The sequence below is a fragment of the Narcine bancroftii genome, chromosome 1 (assembly GCF_036971445.1).
Source record: "Narcine bancroftii isolate sNarBan1 chromosome 1, sNarBan1.hap1, whole genome shotgun sequence".
NCBI lineage: Eukaryota > Metazoa > Chordata > Chondrichthyes > Torpediniformes > Narcinidae > Narcine > Narcine bancroftii.
Genome location: NC_091469.1, coordinates 70,141,803 through 70,156,203, shown reverse-complemented (window position 1 = coordinate 70,156,203; position 14,401 = coordinate 70,141,803). Strand labels below are relative to the sequence as shown.

Genomic DNA, 14,401 nt, shown 5'->3' with positions numbered 1-14,401 from the left:
ACCTAGGAAAACAACTTTCTAGACTGTTAATGATAAAACAAACATATTGGTAACAATGGGAAAGCCATTAAGCCCAACAAACAGGATTCTTTTAAAATGTGATTGCAAAAAATGGCAGTGAATTCAAAATAAGTGTGCACTCAAATATAAACACATGGTCAGCATATTTGTTTTAAGCCTATGAAACACTGCAATCAGCATGAAATTGCATTAAGACAGTAAGATAGATAAAAAAAATTTTTCCGTATTTAAATTGCAAGCATAGACCTTGTGTGTGAAGGTGTCCTGTCGGGTGTATGTGCGATTGTGTTGCTGCTCACCAACTGGGGGCAGCAGGAGGCAATCCAGTGATAGGGAAGGGACCCCGGGACTGGATTATAAAATCCCCGGATGGACCAATGACTGTCATGGGTTCAGCTATTTGGCGGCGTGGCTGGCAAGCCACGCCACACCAGATAATTGGATCGACTGGTTAGACCCCCACGGAGAGAAGATAGGGCACCATGTGGTCTCCCACCTGGAGTAACTGGGGTTTCCTGAGTCCGGGGGGAGTTGTGGGAGAGCCCTATGGTTATTGGTATCCCTACTTAGGCACCAGTGGGGTATCACGTCCGAGTTAAATAATCAGGGCATCCAAAAAGATAGGGAGATAGAATCCCTACAACATGACTATTGTGAACTGCAAGAGGCAGAGCAAATTGCCCAAGGGCAAGTGTCCAACATAGAAATAAAAATCATGGAGGCAGCTTCCAAGCCGATTGAAACAGCAGCTGGAAGCAGCTTGCTAGTATGACTTGCAACTTGAATCTGATAAAGTCTGAGCCATTGTCCAGTGGGGGGGGGGAGGGGATCGACACATGTTTGGGGATGGGTATGTGTGGGTGGATAATGACAACCAAGAGGAAATTGAGTCCCATGACACACTTCCTCCTCCCTCCGTGCCTGAGCCTTTACAAGCCTGACCAGTGACCACGTGGTCCCAGGTCTACCACGAGGGCACCCCACCAACCCTCCAAAAGGGGGAGCGTAGCCAAAAATAGGGGGACCTCGAGTGGGCACGTAGGTGGTCACAGTGAGATACCTGCTAAGGAGCTAACCGGGCAAGAGGACCAATAACCCCAGCAGCCAAATGAACACCTAGCCACGTTGTTGCTTCAGTTGGGAGGCAAGTGGGCCTGCAATTCCTTTCTCTCTCATTGGGAAGTGAGCACCCTGGTTGGTCAGTCTAACAACAGGCCACTGGCAATGCTTGTAGGTGATGCCAGAAGGGGACGATGATGACACCACCTCATGGGAGTGGGTGGTGATTGCGGCCCAGGCCAGGTTCTAGAATGAAGCCTACGTGCCCAGCTGCAGTAGCACACCGTTGGCATGGAAGCGCGGAATGTTAGAGAGTAGGAACTGATTGTGGGTATCTACCAGGGCGCCCAAGAGCACCAATTCCCAGGGAGCACAAAGGTGACTGCTGTCTTGGCAGTTTATTATAGAGCAGAGAACTCCCACTGGAGTTTTCAGGGCTGAGGGGAAGCTTGGTGATGTCACCCTGCCAGTGTCTCAGAGAGAGACATGTGTGCTCCCAGGAGAGAGCATTGCAGGGGAAGCCCTGTGAGGGTGGAGCTTCTCATGTGCTGCCCACTCTGAACTGGTTCAGCCTCCCCTATGGTGCTCCTGGAGCTGGTCCTTGTCTAATCCATCTTTTGAGCTCTCCCAATCCTGCACCCCCACAAGAGAAGACTACACTTCAAGCTGTTCCTCTTCTTGATGTGAGGGTCTATGAAACACACATCAATATAGACTTCAGCAATCTCATCACGTATTTCACACAGCATCGTTACAGCAACCAACAAGAAACAGCTCCTGACACTTATTGTGCAAAGAACACTCAGCAGATGGGCAAGAGCTGTTTCCATGGAAACCTAAACTCCAACATTGGGTATTCGATCACGACTGTTATAATGGCCCCTTTTGTGTTGTTTTTCTCCTTTTTAATCACCCTGAGCTGTAGTAATGTTTTCAGACACACTCATGGAAATGAAGTTACAGTTTATAAGTAGTGTCATAGATTCAAAGTTACAATTTATACGTAGAGTGTTACTGATCAAACAATTGTAAGAAATGTATATATTTTGTTTCACTTGACTCAGCTCTCCCATTAACAAAAACAGATACCTCATGGGGTGGGTGCTTCAGGAACTTTTATTTAAAAAAAACACAAGTTGTCAAATTTTCAGTCCAGGCTCTCGTGACAGGGATTCAACATAGGCATTCGTGGCACCCATTTAAAGAGAACGTGAGCAGGAACAGCATCCTTGTGTCAGACGATAGCCCTGGGAAACGGGACACCCCAGGTACATGTATGTCAGCCTGCCCCCTCCCTCACCATGGGATAGCACAGCAACAGCCATCTGGCACTGTGCTTAGGAGCGCCCAGCGAGAGACCAAGGTGTGGGATGCACAAGCCAAGAGAGGGCTCTGGCACCTGCTCACAGATGTTGGTGGCAAGGGTGCTCACATTTACCAGCCAAGCTGGAGAAACCAAACAAACAAGTCGGTGACCAGACAATTGTCTTTCTCTTCCCTCCCTTCTGACACTGGGGAGCAGCTCCCGCAGCACCCTGCTCCATCAGAAACACAGTGGCCTTGTTTATTTGGGGCTCAGGGATGGGGAGGTGGTGAGGCATTGCCATTGAATTTGATTATGTGCCTTGCCACATATGGAAGGCTCTTGTATATATATATATATATATATATATATATATATTGATCCACTTGATTGGTATCGCTTTTTTTAAAAAAAAAATGTCCTTTTCTTTTTTTAATAAATTGTTATAACATGTGAATAGAGTTTTTTGATTTGTCTTCATTGTGATTGCAGAGAAGGGTAGGATATTATGTGTGGAGCAAACACGGTCTGCCTGTCTGGAATGTGTGTATTGCAGGTGATCACGTGTCCTCCTCATCTGAAATGTCAGGGTTGGACTCCAGCCACTAATCAGTGCACACCTTGCCGATGGCTAGTTTAAATCACCTAGGGTCATTATTCACTAGAAGCACAGATTAGCACTGTATATAACTCCAACGCACAACACATTCTCCCTCTGTGCCTCATGGTCCAAGCCCTGGACATTGCTCATGTCAGGTCACTGCTGTAGACATTGCTGGGAGTGTCATCAGTGGTTCTCAACCTTTTTCTTTCCACTCACATACCACTTTAAGATTTCCCTATGCCATAGGTGCTCTGTGATTAGTCAGGGTTTGGTTAAGGTGGTATGTGGGTGAAAAAGTTTGAAAAATCACTGTTTTAATCATATCTAATTGACTCGTTATGTGCACAGTTTCATAACTCCAAAGGAAATGGGCCAGTGACATTTTTTCTCCAGCAAAGTATTTCACTAACAATTGGGTCTAGAGCAGTGATTCTCAACCTTCCCTTCCCACTCACCTATCACCTTACATAGAGCACCAATGGCACAAGGATTACTTAAAGTGGTATGTGAGTAGAAAAAAGGAAGAGAACCACTGGTGTACACTGAAGCTGAGCCGTAATATTGCGATAATCAATACTTGCAGAGAGCAGCAACCCCATTGGTCAGGGAACTGGGTATGTGTGTAAGAGTCCTTGTTTGCAGTGCATGAGCAGGCTGAGGATATGTTTACCTTTGTCAGAGTCCAAATGAAGTCTGAGGTGAATGTCTACATCAATACTTGTGAAATAGTGATTGAGTACCGTTTGTTAATAAAAGTTACATGTGATTGTAATACTTGTGTACAGACTCATCTCTCTGTGAACCCACCGAACCGGATACTTTTCCCAACACGATAGACTTGTGGTCAACACCAAAATACTTAATCCAATCACCAATAAGTTACTCCTCTTTTCTGTGACATTAAGAAAACCATGAACAGGAGAAATTATCCATTATAATTGAATGCAAGTCTTTCAATGTCAAGGGATGAAAGGATATAACAAAATATAAAGGAAATAAGAAAATCAATGTTAGATTGATTAGCATTCAATGGTTGTTTATCTTTTATAAATATCTCATTTTACACTGCAGGTAAATGCATTCAGATTAGAAAAAGTATCAACACACCTTTGCTTGTCTTTGCATAGTATGACAGGCACTCTTGCATGGAACTCCGCCTCAACGTCAATGAAAGAAACTGAATAAATTTGGGAAAAGCAAAAAAAAAATCTATTTTACAATTCTCTGTCTGTGGCACAGTTAGCGCAACGCTATTTTGGCACCAGCGAACAGAGTTTGAATCCAGCGCTGATAATTAGGTGTTTGTACATTCTCCATGTCTATGTGGGTTTCCTCTGGGTGATTCAGTTTCCTCCTACCCTCCAAAACATATTGGGTTTGTTGGTTAATTGGTGTATTTGGGTGGCACAGGCTCATGGGCCAGAAGTACTGCAACCATGCTGCATTTCTTAATTAAAAAAAAATGAAATTCAAATGAATAATGTTCTTTCTGCACATCATTGATGGAAACGGGATTTAACACTTTTGATTCAAGCTGAGAGGTAAAAGTAAATTAACCCAAATATTACATTTGCTCAAGGCGGATATTTAAGATTCAGATCCTTCAATACAACAACTTTCTCAGACTTAGTTGCAGATTTTTATATTTGAGGTAGCTCAATAAACATCACTAGGTAAGCAAATATGGTGACTCACTTTCATACCTGAAGAAGTCCCATTCTCATTTATTGGAGCAGCAATGATCAATTTTATTTTTTGTAAAATATGGGCTCTGTTACTTTTGACCTTAAAGTGACTTTTTAAATCTGCTACTGATGTTAATTTTTAAAATAACTTTAATCTCCGCATGGTCACTTTGATTCATATGCATGATACAGCACAGAAGCAGTCCTCTCAACCCATTTTATCACTTCTACCCTAACCCATTTTATCCCTCCATCTTATTATTTGTCCTATATCCTCCACAGATTCCATCACTCATCTATACATTAGAAGTATTTATTGTGACTTCTTAGTCTGTACGACTGCACATTGTTTGGATGTGGAGGAAACTTCCATAATCACAAGTAGAGCCTGCAAACCTAAACAAACAGTAGTGTAGATCAGGAATGTACATGGGTCATGGGTGCTGTATGACAGCAATTCTAGATGCTACATCACGAATGAACATTATAATTTAAGTGTTTAATTCTTAAGATGGCAAGTACAGTGGAACCCAGCTAATTTGTATATGACAGATGAGTCATTGGACCCCTTAACATCCACATTCCATTCTTTGAAATAAGACGCTAAGCAAACCAATTTTAAAAGCTGCAATTCCAGAAATGGCCGCAGTGGATGTCTAGAAGTGGTGCGTCTAAATGATTAAGGTAAGTACGGTAATGATCATCTTGGTGGGGAATTCATCGCATTGATGGGGGGGGCGGGGAAAGAGCTGCTACAAACAGAAGGGGGTGAATGCTATTGTGAACAGGGGAGGGGTTAGTGCAGCGGTGCACAAGTGAGCAGGAGGTGGTGAGGTTGCTACCGCGATCGATGTGTGTATATATTGCACACAGTAGTAAAACCCCGATTTAGCGCAACCCTGCTTTTTTTGCCATGCAATTTTTTGGACCCCAACTACCGCATTATAACGGGGTTCCAATGTAATATTACAGAACTTTCAAGCCTGTTTTAATTAAAAGTAAAAACGATTAAAGCATTGAGGTAAAAACTGGTTACACAAGTGGTTAAATAGCTATTATTCTATTACATGCAATACTATTCTCAAAGTAGCAGTGGAAGATAGGACAGGGTAATTATGCATTTAAAAGTTGGAAAAATAGGTTGCCAAATTATTTGAGAAACTTACTGCTATTTTTGAGGCTTTCCTGAACGAGCAACAGCACATCTGGTTGATTCATCTGATATTAAAAAAATAACACACATACACTGATTTATGAAACAAATTCTTCATCAATACAAATTTCAAATAAAACAATTTCTTTTTTATTCACAACATTAAAATAAAAGTATGAAACATTACTCTAATTTTTAGGAAGATCTGAGTGTTTGCAACTAAAACTTTAATAAAAGAGTTTCAGTTGGGGCACACTGATTTTAAAGCATTTATGATTATCTATTAAGTTTCTTCATATGTGGTTAACTTAGCAGATTTGGTCAAAACTCAGCTATTCAATTTTTAAAAAATTTTATTCCAAAACATTAGTTTTTGTGGAGGTACACTTGTAGTCTAATTTAGGTAAGTGATCCAGATAACTTTCAAGGAAGATTAAATGGACTTCAAGATGGCAGTGCTGCCAGAGCTGCTGCTCTGTCACAGGTGTGGACCTGCAGGGAGCGAGGGAGTGGAGATGAAGCACTCCTGCGGGGTCCAGCGACCCAGTCAACTGCCGTTGGCTTTGAATAGCCCATTGAGGGAGCCGGGGGGGGTTTATTTGAAATCCTGCAACTGCAGGTCTGAGCCCCAGATGGAGGCACCTATGAATCGGCAGCAGCTATGAGGGGCTGCAGACTCTGGGGAAGAGGAGGACTGGAATAGGGCACCAGAGGATGGGAAGATCAACCCCCCCAACCCCCCTCGGAGAGGGAGGTGGAGGAGACAACCCACAGGAAAAGTGACCACAGCGGCAGACCGGTGAGGGGGCTCTGTGGCTGAGGAACCAGTGCATGTGACAGGCTGCTGGAGACTTGAGGTGAGGAAGCTGGGGGCTGCTGTCGTAAGATTCGAGCTTGGCTGCGGACTCCTGGAGTTTGGCTCGAACTAGCTGGAACTAAGATGCGAGGATGTGCTGAAGGGTTCCCGACCATGTCAGAGGTTCGGATCTGGAGCTTGGTCGCCAATGGTTTGGGCTGGACTCTGTGTGGCTGTGAAAGTGCTGGAGGTGAATCTACGGACACTCAGTGACTCTGGAGGAACTCTCTTTTGCTTCTCTCTGACTATAAAAGGCCCATAGGCAATTCCTGCTGCCTTATAGCAGGCACAAAGAAATTTCATGTAATATTACTATGATAATATCTTGAACCTTGAATCTTGAAAATAAGTCTGACAATATTAATGAATATATGAGCTTGGTGTGTGGAGCAGGTACAGTATGACAAATTTTAAAAGGTTTGATACAAAGCTAACAAGGTTATAGGAGAAAGAACTCACTTCTAGTTAACTATTAAACATCCACACAGTTAGAATCTAAAATAGCGATCAAAAGCATAGGCAAGTCTGCCTTAATTAACAAGAATTCATCAGCTGATCAGATGAAGCGCAAATCAAAAACCAAGTACAGGTATTCCTCTACTGTGTTCTGACAAACCCATCCTAAGTCGAAAAAGAATGCAGGTATACCTTGTTAAACAACAACAGTGCTGTATCAGTCCCCACACTGATCCTGCTGCCCTGCTTTCTCCTGGCAGTACTGTATCAGTTCCCACACTTATCCCACTGTCCTGCTCTCTCCCAACAGCACTATATCAGTTCCTGCAAGCTTTCTGAGTGAACTAAAGTGATTGACCAAAGAAGCTGCAAAGAATTAGCCTTGGAGGAATTATCAACGTTTATTGTCAAAATCAATGATGCTTGCGATGACCTTACTTTAATGTATTACATAAAAGTAAATAATTACAGTCACATTATTGTACCATCGTAATTTTGGAAAGTCGTAAGGCAAACCATCACAAGTAGAGGAGCATCTGTACATGATTTTTAAATGAGGGAATTTAGTATTCAGAGTTAAACAATAAAATTATCCCAATTGTAAAATCTAGAAATATAAGAGACTGCAGATCCTGGAATCTGGAGTAAAAAATAAACTCTGCAGGTTAAGCAACATCTGTGGGTGGGGAGGAAGGGACTGTTGATGCTTTGGGTCAAAACCTTGGATCAAGATTAAGAGTGGAGAAGGAACATAGCCAGTATAAAGAGAGGAAAGGTAAGACAGGGCTCAGTTGGTGATGGATGGACCAAGATGGATAAACGGAGCCTTGCGATGCAGGGCAAGGGGTGAAATTACGAGACAGAGGCAGGTGGGTGATAGGTGGAAGCAGACAAGGGCAACAAATTATAGAGCCAAGTGGGGGGGGGGGGGGGGGTGCGGGTAAAGGTGGAGACAGATGCTGGAATGTGATAAGCAGGGACATAAAACCTGCCAGTGCTGGAATCTGATAGGCAAGGAAGGTGATAATGGGCACTAAAATTCTTATTTCGTACAAAGTTTTTTTAATTCAATCTATAATAACTTACATGAGGTGGAAATTGAATATCAATGTTAAGGTCAGAATCTTTGAAGCCAAATCCTGTACAAGAGGAGCCATAGAGTCTAAGTGAGCAGCCTGGATGATAAAGAAAGAAATGCTAATATATAAATATCATACACATCAATGTTGATTTAAAACAATAGTACAACATGAAACCAATATTACTGTATATTTCTAAAGAAAAAGGATTTTATGGGGCACCCGAAAAAATAAATGTAGAACTGAAATAATATTAACTAGAACATGAATGGTCTTTTAATGCAAATCCATTTTCCATTAATATATAAAAATTTACTGATGTCTTTTTGGAATATGCTCAGTGACTAGGCTTAAAACAGACTTCTTTAGTAAAAAATTTTAAGTATTCATTATTCCAATTAAGAAATGTATTCTTATTTCCATCTTAAATTATGCCAACCATTTATTTTGGCATCACCTCTCATTCTTCTGTATTTGATAGCTGTAACCTAGTCTAGTTAATTTCTCCTTGTATGACTAACTCGTCATCCCAAGAATCAATCTGTTGAACATTTATTTGGTGCACTCGCTCAATTGCAGGTGTATCCTGGTTTGGGTAGGAATACAAATCTGTACACTAAAATCCAGGTGCCTTTTGTTTGAATCCAATCTTTGATGTCAGGTCTTGCTTGCTTCCATTCTTAACTTAAATTCTCTTACAATAACTAGCAAACTGTGTTTGCCTTGCTACTTTCTTTCTGAACTTCCATATTAATTTCTACTGATTCGTGCACAAGCAGGCCCATTCCCCTAAAGAACAACACCTTGCACCACCTTCCACTTTTTTTCTACAAAAATGGATGACCAAATATTTTTCCACATTATATTCCATATTGTCAACCAATTCACCAAGTTTGTCTATATCCCCTGCATTCTCTTCACAGCCAACGCTGTATCATCAGTTTTATATAAACCTGAGAATTTGGATAAATTGCACTCGGTTCTGTCATCCATATCATTAATATAATAGCTTTCAGACCATTCACATCACTATCTTACTCTCAATAACATTTATTATTGATTGCTGAATAATCTCACGTGGCACCTTTTTGAAACTTGAAAGTTCAGATACACTACCTACATCATATTCTGCATTGTCTATTTTGCTGGTTGCAAAATTGTTATTTCTTAACAATTGATTCCAGCATTTTTCCTGCCACAGTAAAATCCCTGTTACCTGGAATTCAAACAACCAGCAGCCTCAAGCAACTGGCAAAGAAAGTTTAAAATGGACATGCCTCCCCAGTAGTTCTCCATTCACTCAACATGCAGCCTCAAGCAACTGGAAAATTCATTTATTCGGCATCTACCAATCCCCATAGGTGTCAGAACCCAGGGATTTTACTGTATTAACACCAGGTTGACTCATCTACAGTTCTGCAATTTTAATGTCTTTTAAAAGCCCCATACAGCCAAAAATTTGTATCAAGGGTAAAAACATTGCATGAGTCAAGAAAATTCTGTACCTTGCAATAAATACTGGAGAACATCTTCCATTTTTCTTGTAATTTCGTGCCTTATCTTCACATCATCTTCAGTTAGGCCATCCTCCCGAACAATCTTGTTAATGGCAGCACCAATTGCTCCGACTTGTGAGGGACTTGGAGGTGGAAGCATTGCGAGCATTCCTTCTTCTTGTATGTCCTAACAGCACAAACCCCAAGTAACAAGATCTTGAATGCCTTATAGATTCATATTTATCCCAGAAGCTTATGAGTATAGTACAGGTACGTAATCTTTTATCCAAAGCTCTGAAAACCTAAACCTCTGAAAACCAAACATTTTTTCTCGTGGATGTCGTCTGCATATTAAAGCTCGCATTTGGCACCAAATGTGACCCAATGAGACCCACCCCCATCCAGCGCTGTGTCTCAGTGCTCCGACCAGTCAGAGGACCATCAGGTTTCAAGGACACTGAGGACAGGGCAATTGTTCTTGGGTGTGCAAATGCTGGAGTTACACACAAGTTAAGGTTGGCAGTGCTTGTGAAAAGCCAACATCCAAGATATTTTAAAGGTATAACAAAGTCTTTAAAAGGACTCCAACCTGAAGACAACAGTCACCATATTTTCAGGTGTTTAGTTTATTTTGAGCCAGTTTATGTTTGAAGTTTTACCGTTTGTTTTATTTAAAAATAAAAAGTACGCTAGCAATTTTATGATCTATTTTTATTTCACTCCACCCCCACCCCATGCCCTGTCCAGTGCCACCACCACCCACCCCCATCCAGAGACCCTTCTAGTTGGAGTGTGTCTTTGTTTTGCACGAATCTGAATTACGCAATTACTTAATGTACCATCGGTTGCTATTATTCTGTTATCCAAAAAATTCCCAAGGGTTTTAGATAAAAGATTATGCACCTGTACTTCTTAAATAATGCACATTTTAAATTAAATATTAATTTCCTATAATTTCACAACACTGAACAAGTTTTTTTTTAATATTCATCAATATTTCAGGATGTCACTGGCCAATAGTCCGTTTATTACCCATCTCTAATGTACTTTAGGAATGAAGCAGTGAACCACCTCGATGAACTGCTGCATTTCTCCTGGTTACGGTTCTCTCACGAAGCTTTGTTACGAGCCCAAAGATATGTTACGAGCCCAAAGGACCCCAAAACCCAGCAGCAATAGATATTCACCAAGACAAGTAGTTACTTAAACAAAAGTTGCTTTTAATTATCTAAACATGAAAACAGAATCAAACTTCAACCTATCACTATTAATTTAACTAACCCAGCTTAACCCCCTTCTAATTCTACGCACACATCTGTGTAATGTGTGTAAATTTAAGAAAAGTTCTTTGGTTCACAGTTCAATCTCACTTCTCATTCTTCCAAGTTCATTGGTTGCAGGCAATTCTTATACTGTGCACAGAATTTAACATGAATAAAGTTCACCAGGCTTTGGTGCTTGAAAGGTGAGAGAGAGAGAGAGAGAGAGAGAGAGAGAGAGAGAGAGAGAGAGAGATGTGTAGTTCCAGAATTTCCACAACTGAGGTACCACCATTAGACCCATCAATGTCTTGCTGATGAAACTTGCCCCATCAGGGTTCTCCAGATGGTAACCTCTTTCTTTCAGGCTTCCTTTCTGTTTCTCTTATTCCAAGAAAACATCAGATAGATAGCACTTTCAACTATCCGCCACTCTGGAGCTTCTGTTTCAGTTCCAACAAGTGTTACGGAGTCCAGAGGACCCCAAATACCAGCAGCAATGGATATGCACCACAACACAGGGTTACTTAAACAAAAGTTGTTTTTAATTATAATTGAACAAGAAAACAGAATTAAACTTTAACTTTTTACTTAACCTACCTAACTACTTAATCCCCCCTCTAATACTAAGTGCAGGTGTGTGTAATGTATATTTAAGATTAGAAAAGTTATTTTCTAATCACAGTCCAATCTCACTGGTTGCAGGCAATTTTTGTTCTGTGCAAAGAAGTTAGCATTAACAAAGTTCACCAGTCTTTCGTGCTTTACAGGTTACCAATGGCAAATGGTTACCACGCAGGAGGGTTCTTGCTGGTTTTCAGAGATTCCTTTTCCAGGATATCCGCAATTGATTCCTTCTCAATCAGTGTTGCTGTCGAAACTTGCCCCCTTCAGGGTTCTCCAGATGATCCTCTTTCTTTCAGGTCACCTTTCAGACTTCCAGTCTTCTCCGTTGACCAGGCAGCCTTCCAAAGTTTGCCAGCTTGTCCTTATGGAACTGATTTCTGTCTCCTCTCTCTCTGCTTCACACCCTCCCTCTCTGAGGGCAAAACAGTTCTCCCCTGCCTGCAAAGATCACATGCTCTCCCAAGCAAACTGTTGTCGACACTTTGTTGCCTTCTGCAAAAAGCATTCTGTGAAAGTCCTGCAAATATTTAAAATGTATGTGTGCAAGCTGCTCTAACAATTCCTCCCAAACCACCCCTAAATACTCTGTCACACAAGCTTCTTGTGGCTTGTTACAGCTGTGTGTGTCACACACAGTCAAATACTCCCTTCTTTCTCTCTATCTGAGTCAAAACTCCCAGCAGCATGTCCTTCTCTCACTCACTTGCAAAACCCCTGACCTTCTCCAGCAAACAATAGGAATTAGTCTTCTGCTCCATCTGTTGTTTTAGGTAAACAATAACCTCTCAATTACCTCTGAGTGAGCACTTTGTAGAGAGGTCAAAAGTCTTGCAAAAAGGTCCAAAACAGACAACCTGGCTCTGGTTTCTCTTCCAAAACAATAGTCCATTCATTTCATGACATCATTTCAATTAGCACCTTCTTGTGAAATGTGGATAGCATTCTCCATAGTTTCTGTAAAGTCACTGAATATGAATACTTCAGTATTTCAAATAAGATCTGTTTTAAAGTGTGTGCATGTAACCTACTCTAATTTTACCAATTTATCTCCCAAAAACATTCCCAAATATTCCATCACAGGTACAGACACTATAATGAGGGAAGAATAACATAATTCCATGTTAGCATAGTGTGCTCCTTGTAAAGAACCTGTGGTTTTTAGCATTCCCCATGTGTCTGTTGCCCTTGTGCATTTTGGTGGCAAAGCTCGCAGTTTGGTAGATGCTGTTGATGTAGCCATGTGACTGCAGTACATTTTGTAGAGGCATACACTGCAGTCATAATATTTAGAATGGTGGATGTAATGCCAATTAAGCTTCTAATCATGTTGGAGCTGCACTGATGTGGCAAACAGAGAGCATACAAGTTATTCTCATGCCTCATAGATTGAGATAGGAGCAAGTCACTGGTTGAAGACCAAAGACATTTTGAGATGCAAATTATGCCTAATAGAAGTATTTCAAAAGTAAAAGCAAAACAAAAGCAGTTGAACACAAGATGATAATGTCTAAAAAAAAACATGGTCCCTTCTATTTCCATGTGTATAAAAAAATATTTTTACTTCGCACTCGAAGGTTTCCATTTGTACTGCTTGGCATTATGCTTATTGCAATGAATTGTAACAGACTAGATGATTATAAATTAGTTTTCCTTGAAAATGTTGTAACCATTATAAGATTAAATTGCAATTCATAAAAATAGTTCTCTTACCTATCCCCATTTCCATTCGATAAGCAGCAGATATCTTCGTAGTTAACCAGCATAAAAATACAAAATGCAGACTCACTTTTAGGCACTTCCTGTGTTTTCTCTCCCTAATGTGTCTATAGGCAGATGACACAGATTCAATCAACACATCACAAAGTTTACATGAATACTTCTCAGTTGGACAACTTCGGGGACGCTAAAAGAAAAACAGATTTTAAAAATAGAGAAAAAAGTACATTAGCCCGTGTCAAACTGGGCATGACCACTTTTGAACATTAAACATACTTGTACAGATAAGCACATGTCCCCAAAATAAAATTAGCTGCATAAACAGTAGGTAGTATGGAGATATGGAATTCTCTGGCATAAATAACAAAATTCTGTGTACACTGTGGTTGAAGTAAAAAAACAATGCTGGAAAAGCTTAGCAGGTCAGTGTCCTTTATGTAGCAAAAGTAAAGATACATAACTGACTTTTTGGACTTGAGCCTTCATCAAAGTATGAGAAAATGCAGGCAGGCGTCCAAACAAGAGTTTTGGGGGGAGGGGGGGTTAATGGAAGGCAGTAAAGTCGACATTAATGTCATATGGCTGGAGGGAAAATAAGGTGTTGCATCTCCAATCTTCAGTTGGTATGGGTGAGATAGTACACAAGGCCATGGACAGACATGTGAGTGCGGGAGAGTGACTTGGAATTAAAATGGGTGGCCACAGGGTGGTTTCCGTGGAGGTGAATGGAGTGGAGGTGAATGGAGTGGAGGTGAATGGAGTGGAGGTGAATGGAGTGGAGGTGAATGGAGTGGAGGTGAATGGAGTGGAGGTGAATGGAGTGGAGGTGAATGGAGTGGAGGTGAATGGAGTGGAGGTGAATGGAGTGGAGGTGAATGGAGTGGAGGTGAATGGAGTGGAGGTGAATGGAGTGGAGGTGAATGGAGTGGAGGTGAATGGAGTGGAGGTGAATGGAGTGGAGGTGAATGGAGTGGAGGTGAATGGAGTGGAGGTGAATGGAGTGGAGGTGAATGGAGTGGAGGTGAATGGAGTGGAGGTGAATGGAGTGGAGGTGAATGGAGTGGAGGTGAATGGAGTGGAGGTGAAT

General features: G+C 41.3%; 1 protein-coding gene across 5 annotated transcripts in view; it reads right to left on the bottom strand.

The window, feature by feature from the left end:
• The window catches only part of LOC138759356 (terminal uridylyltransferase 7-like), a 147,135-nt gene that overhangs the window by 105,880 nt on the left and 26,854 nt on the right, over nucleotides 1–14,401 (bottom strand). For all 5 annotated transcript variants that reach the window (XM_069929592.1, XM_069929600.1, XM_069929611.1 and 2 more), the window contains 5 exons: nucleotides 13,385–13,501; nucleotides 9,722–9,899; nucleotides 8,224–8,312; nucleotides 5,839–5,890; nucleotides 4,095–4,164 (listed from right to left, as the gene is read on the bottom strand). In XM_069929592.1, the coding sequence (XP_069785693.1) occupies nucleotides 4,095–4,164; nucleotides 5,839–5,890; nucleotides 8,224–8,312; nucleotides 9,722–9,899; nucleotides 13,385–13,501 (506 nt within the window). The remainder of the gene's footprint in view (nucleotides 1–4,094; nucleotides 4,165–5,838; nucleotides 5,891–8,223; nucleotides 8,313–9,721; nucleotides 9,900–13,384; nucleotides 13,502–14,401) is intronic.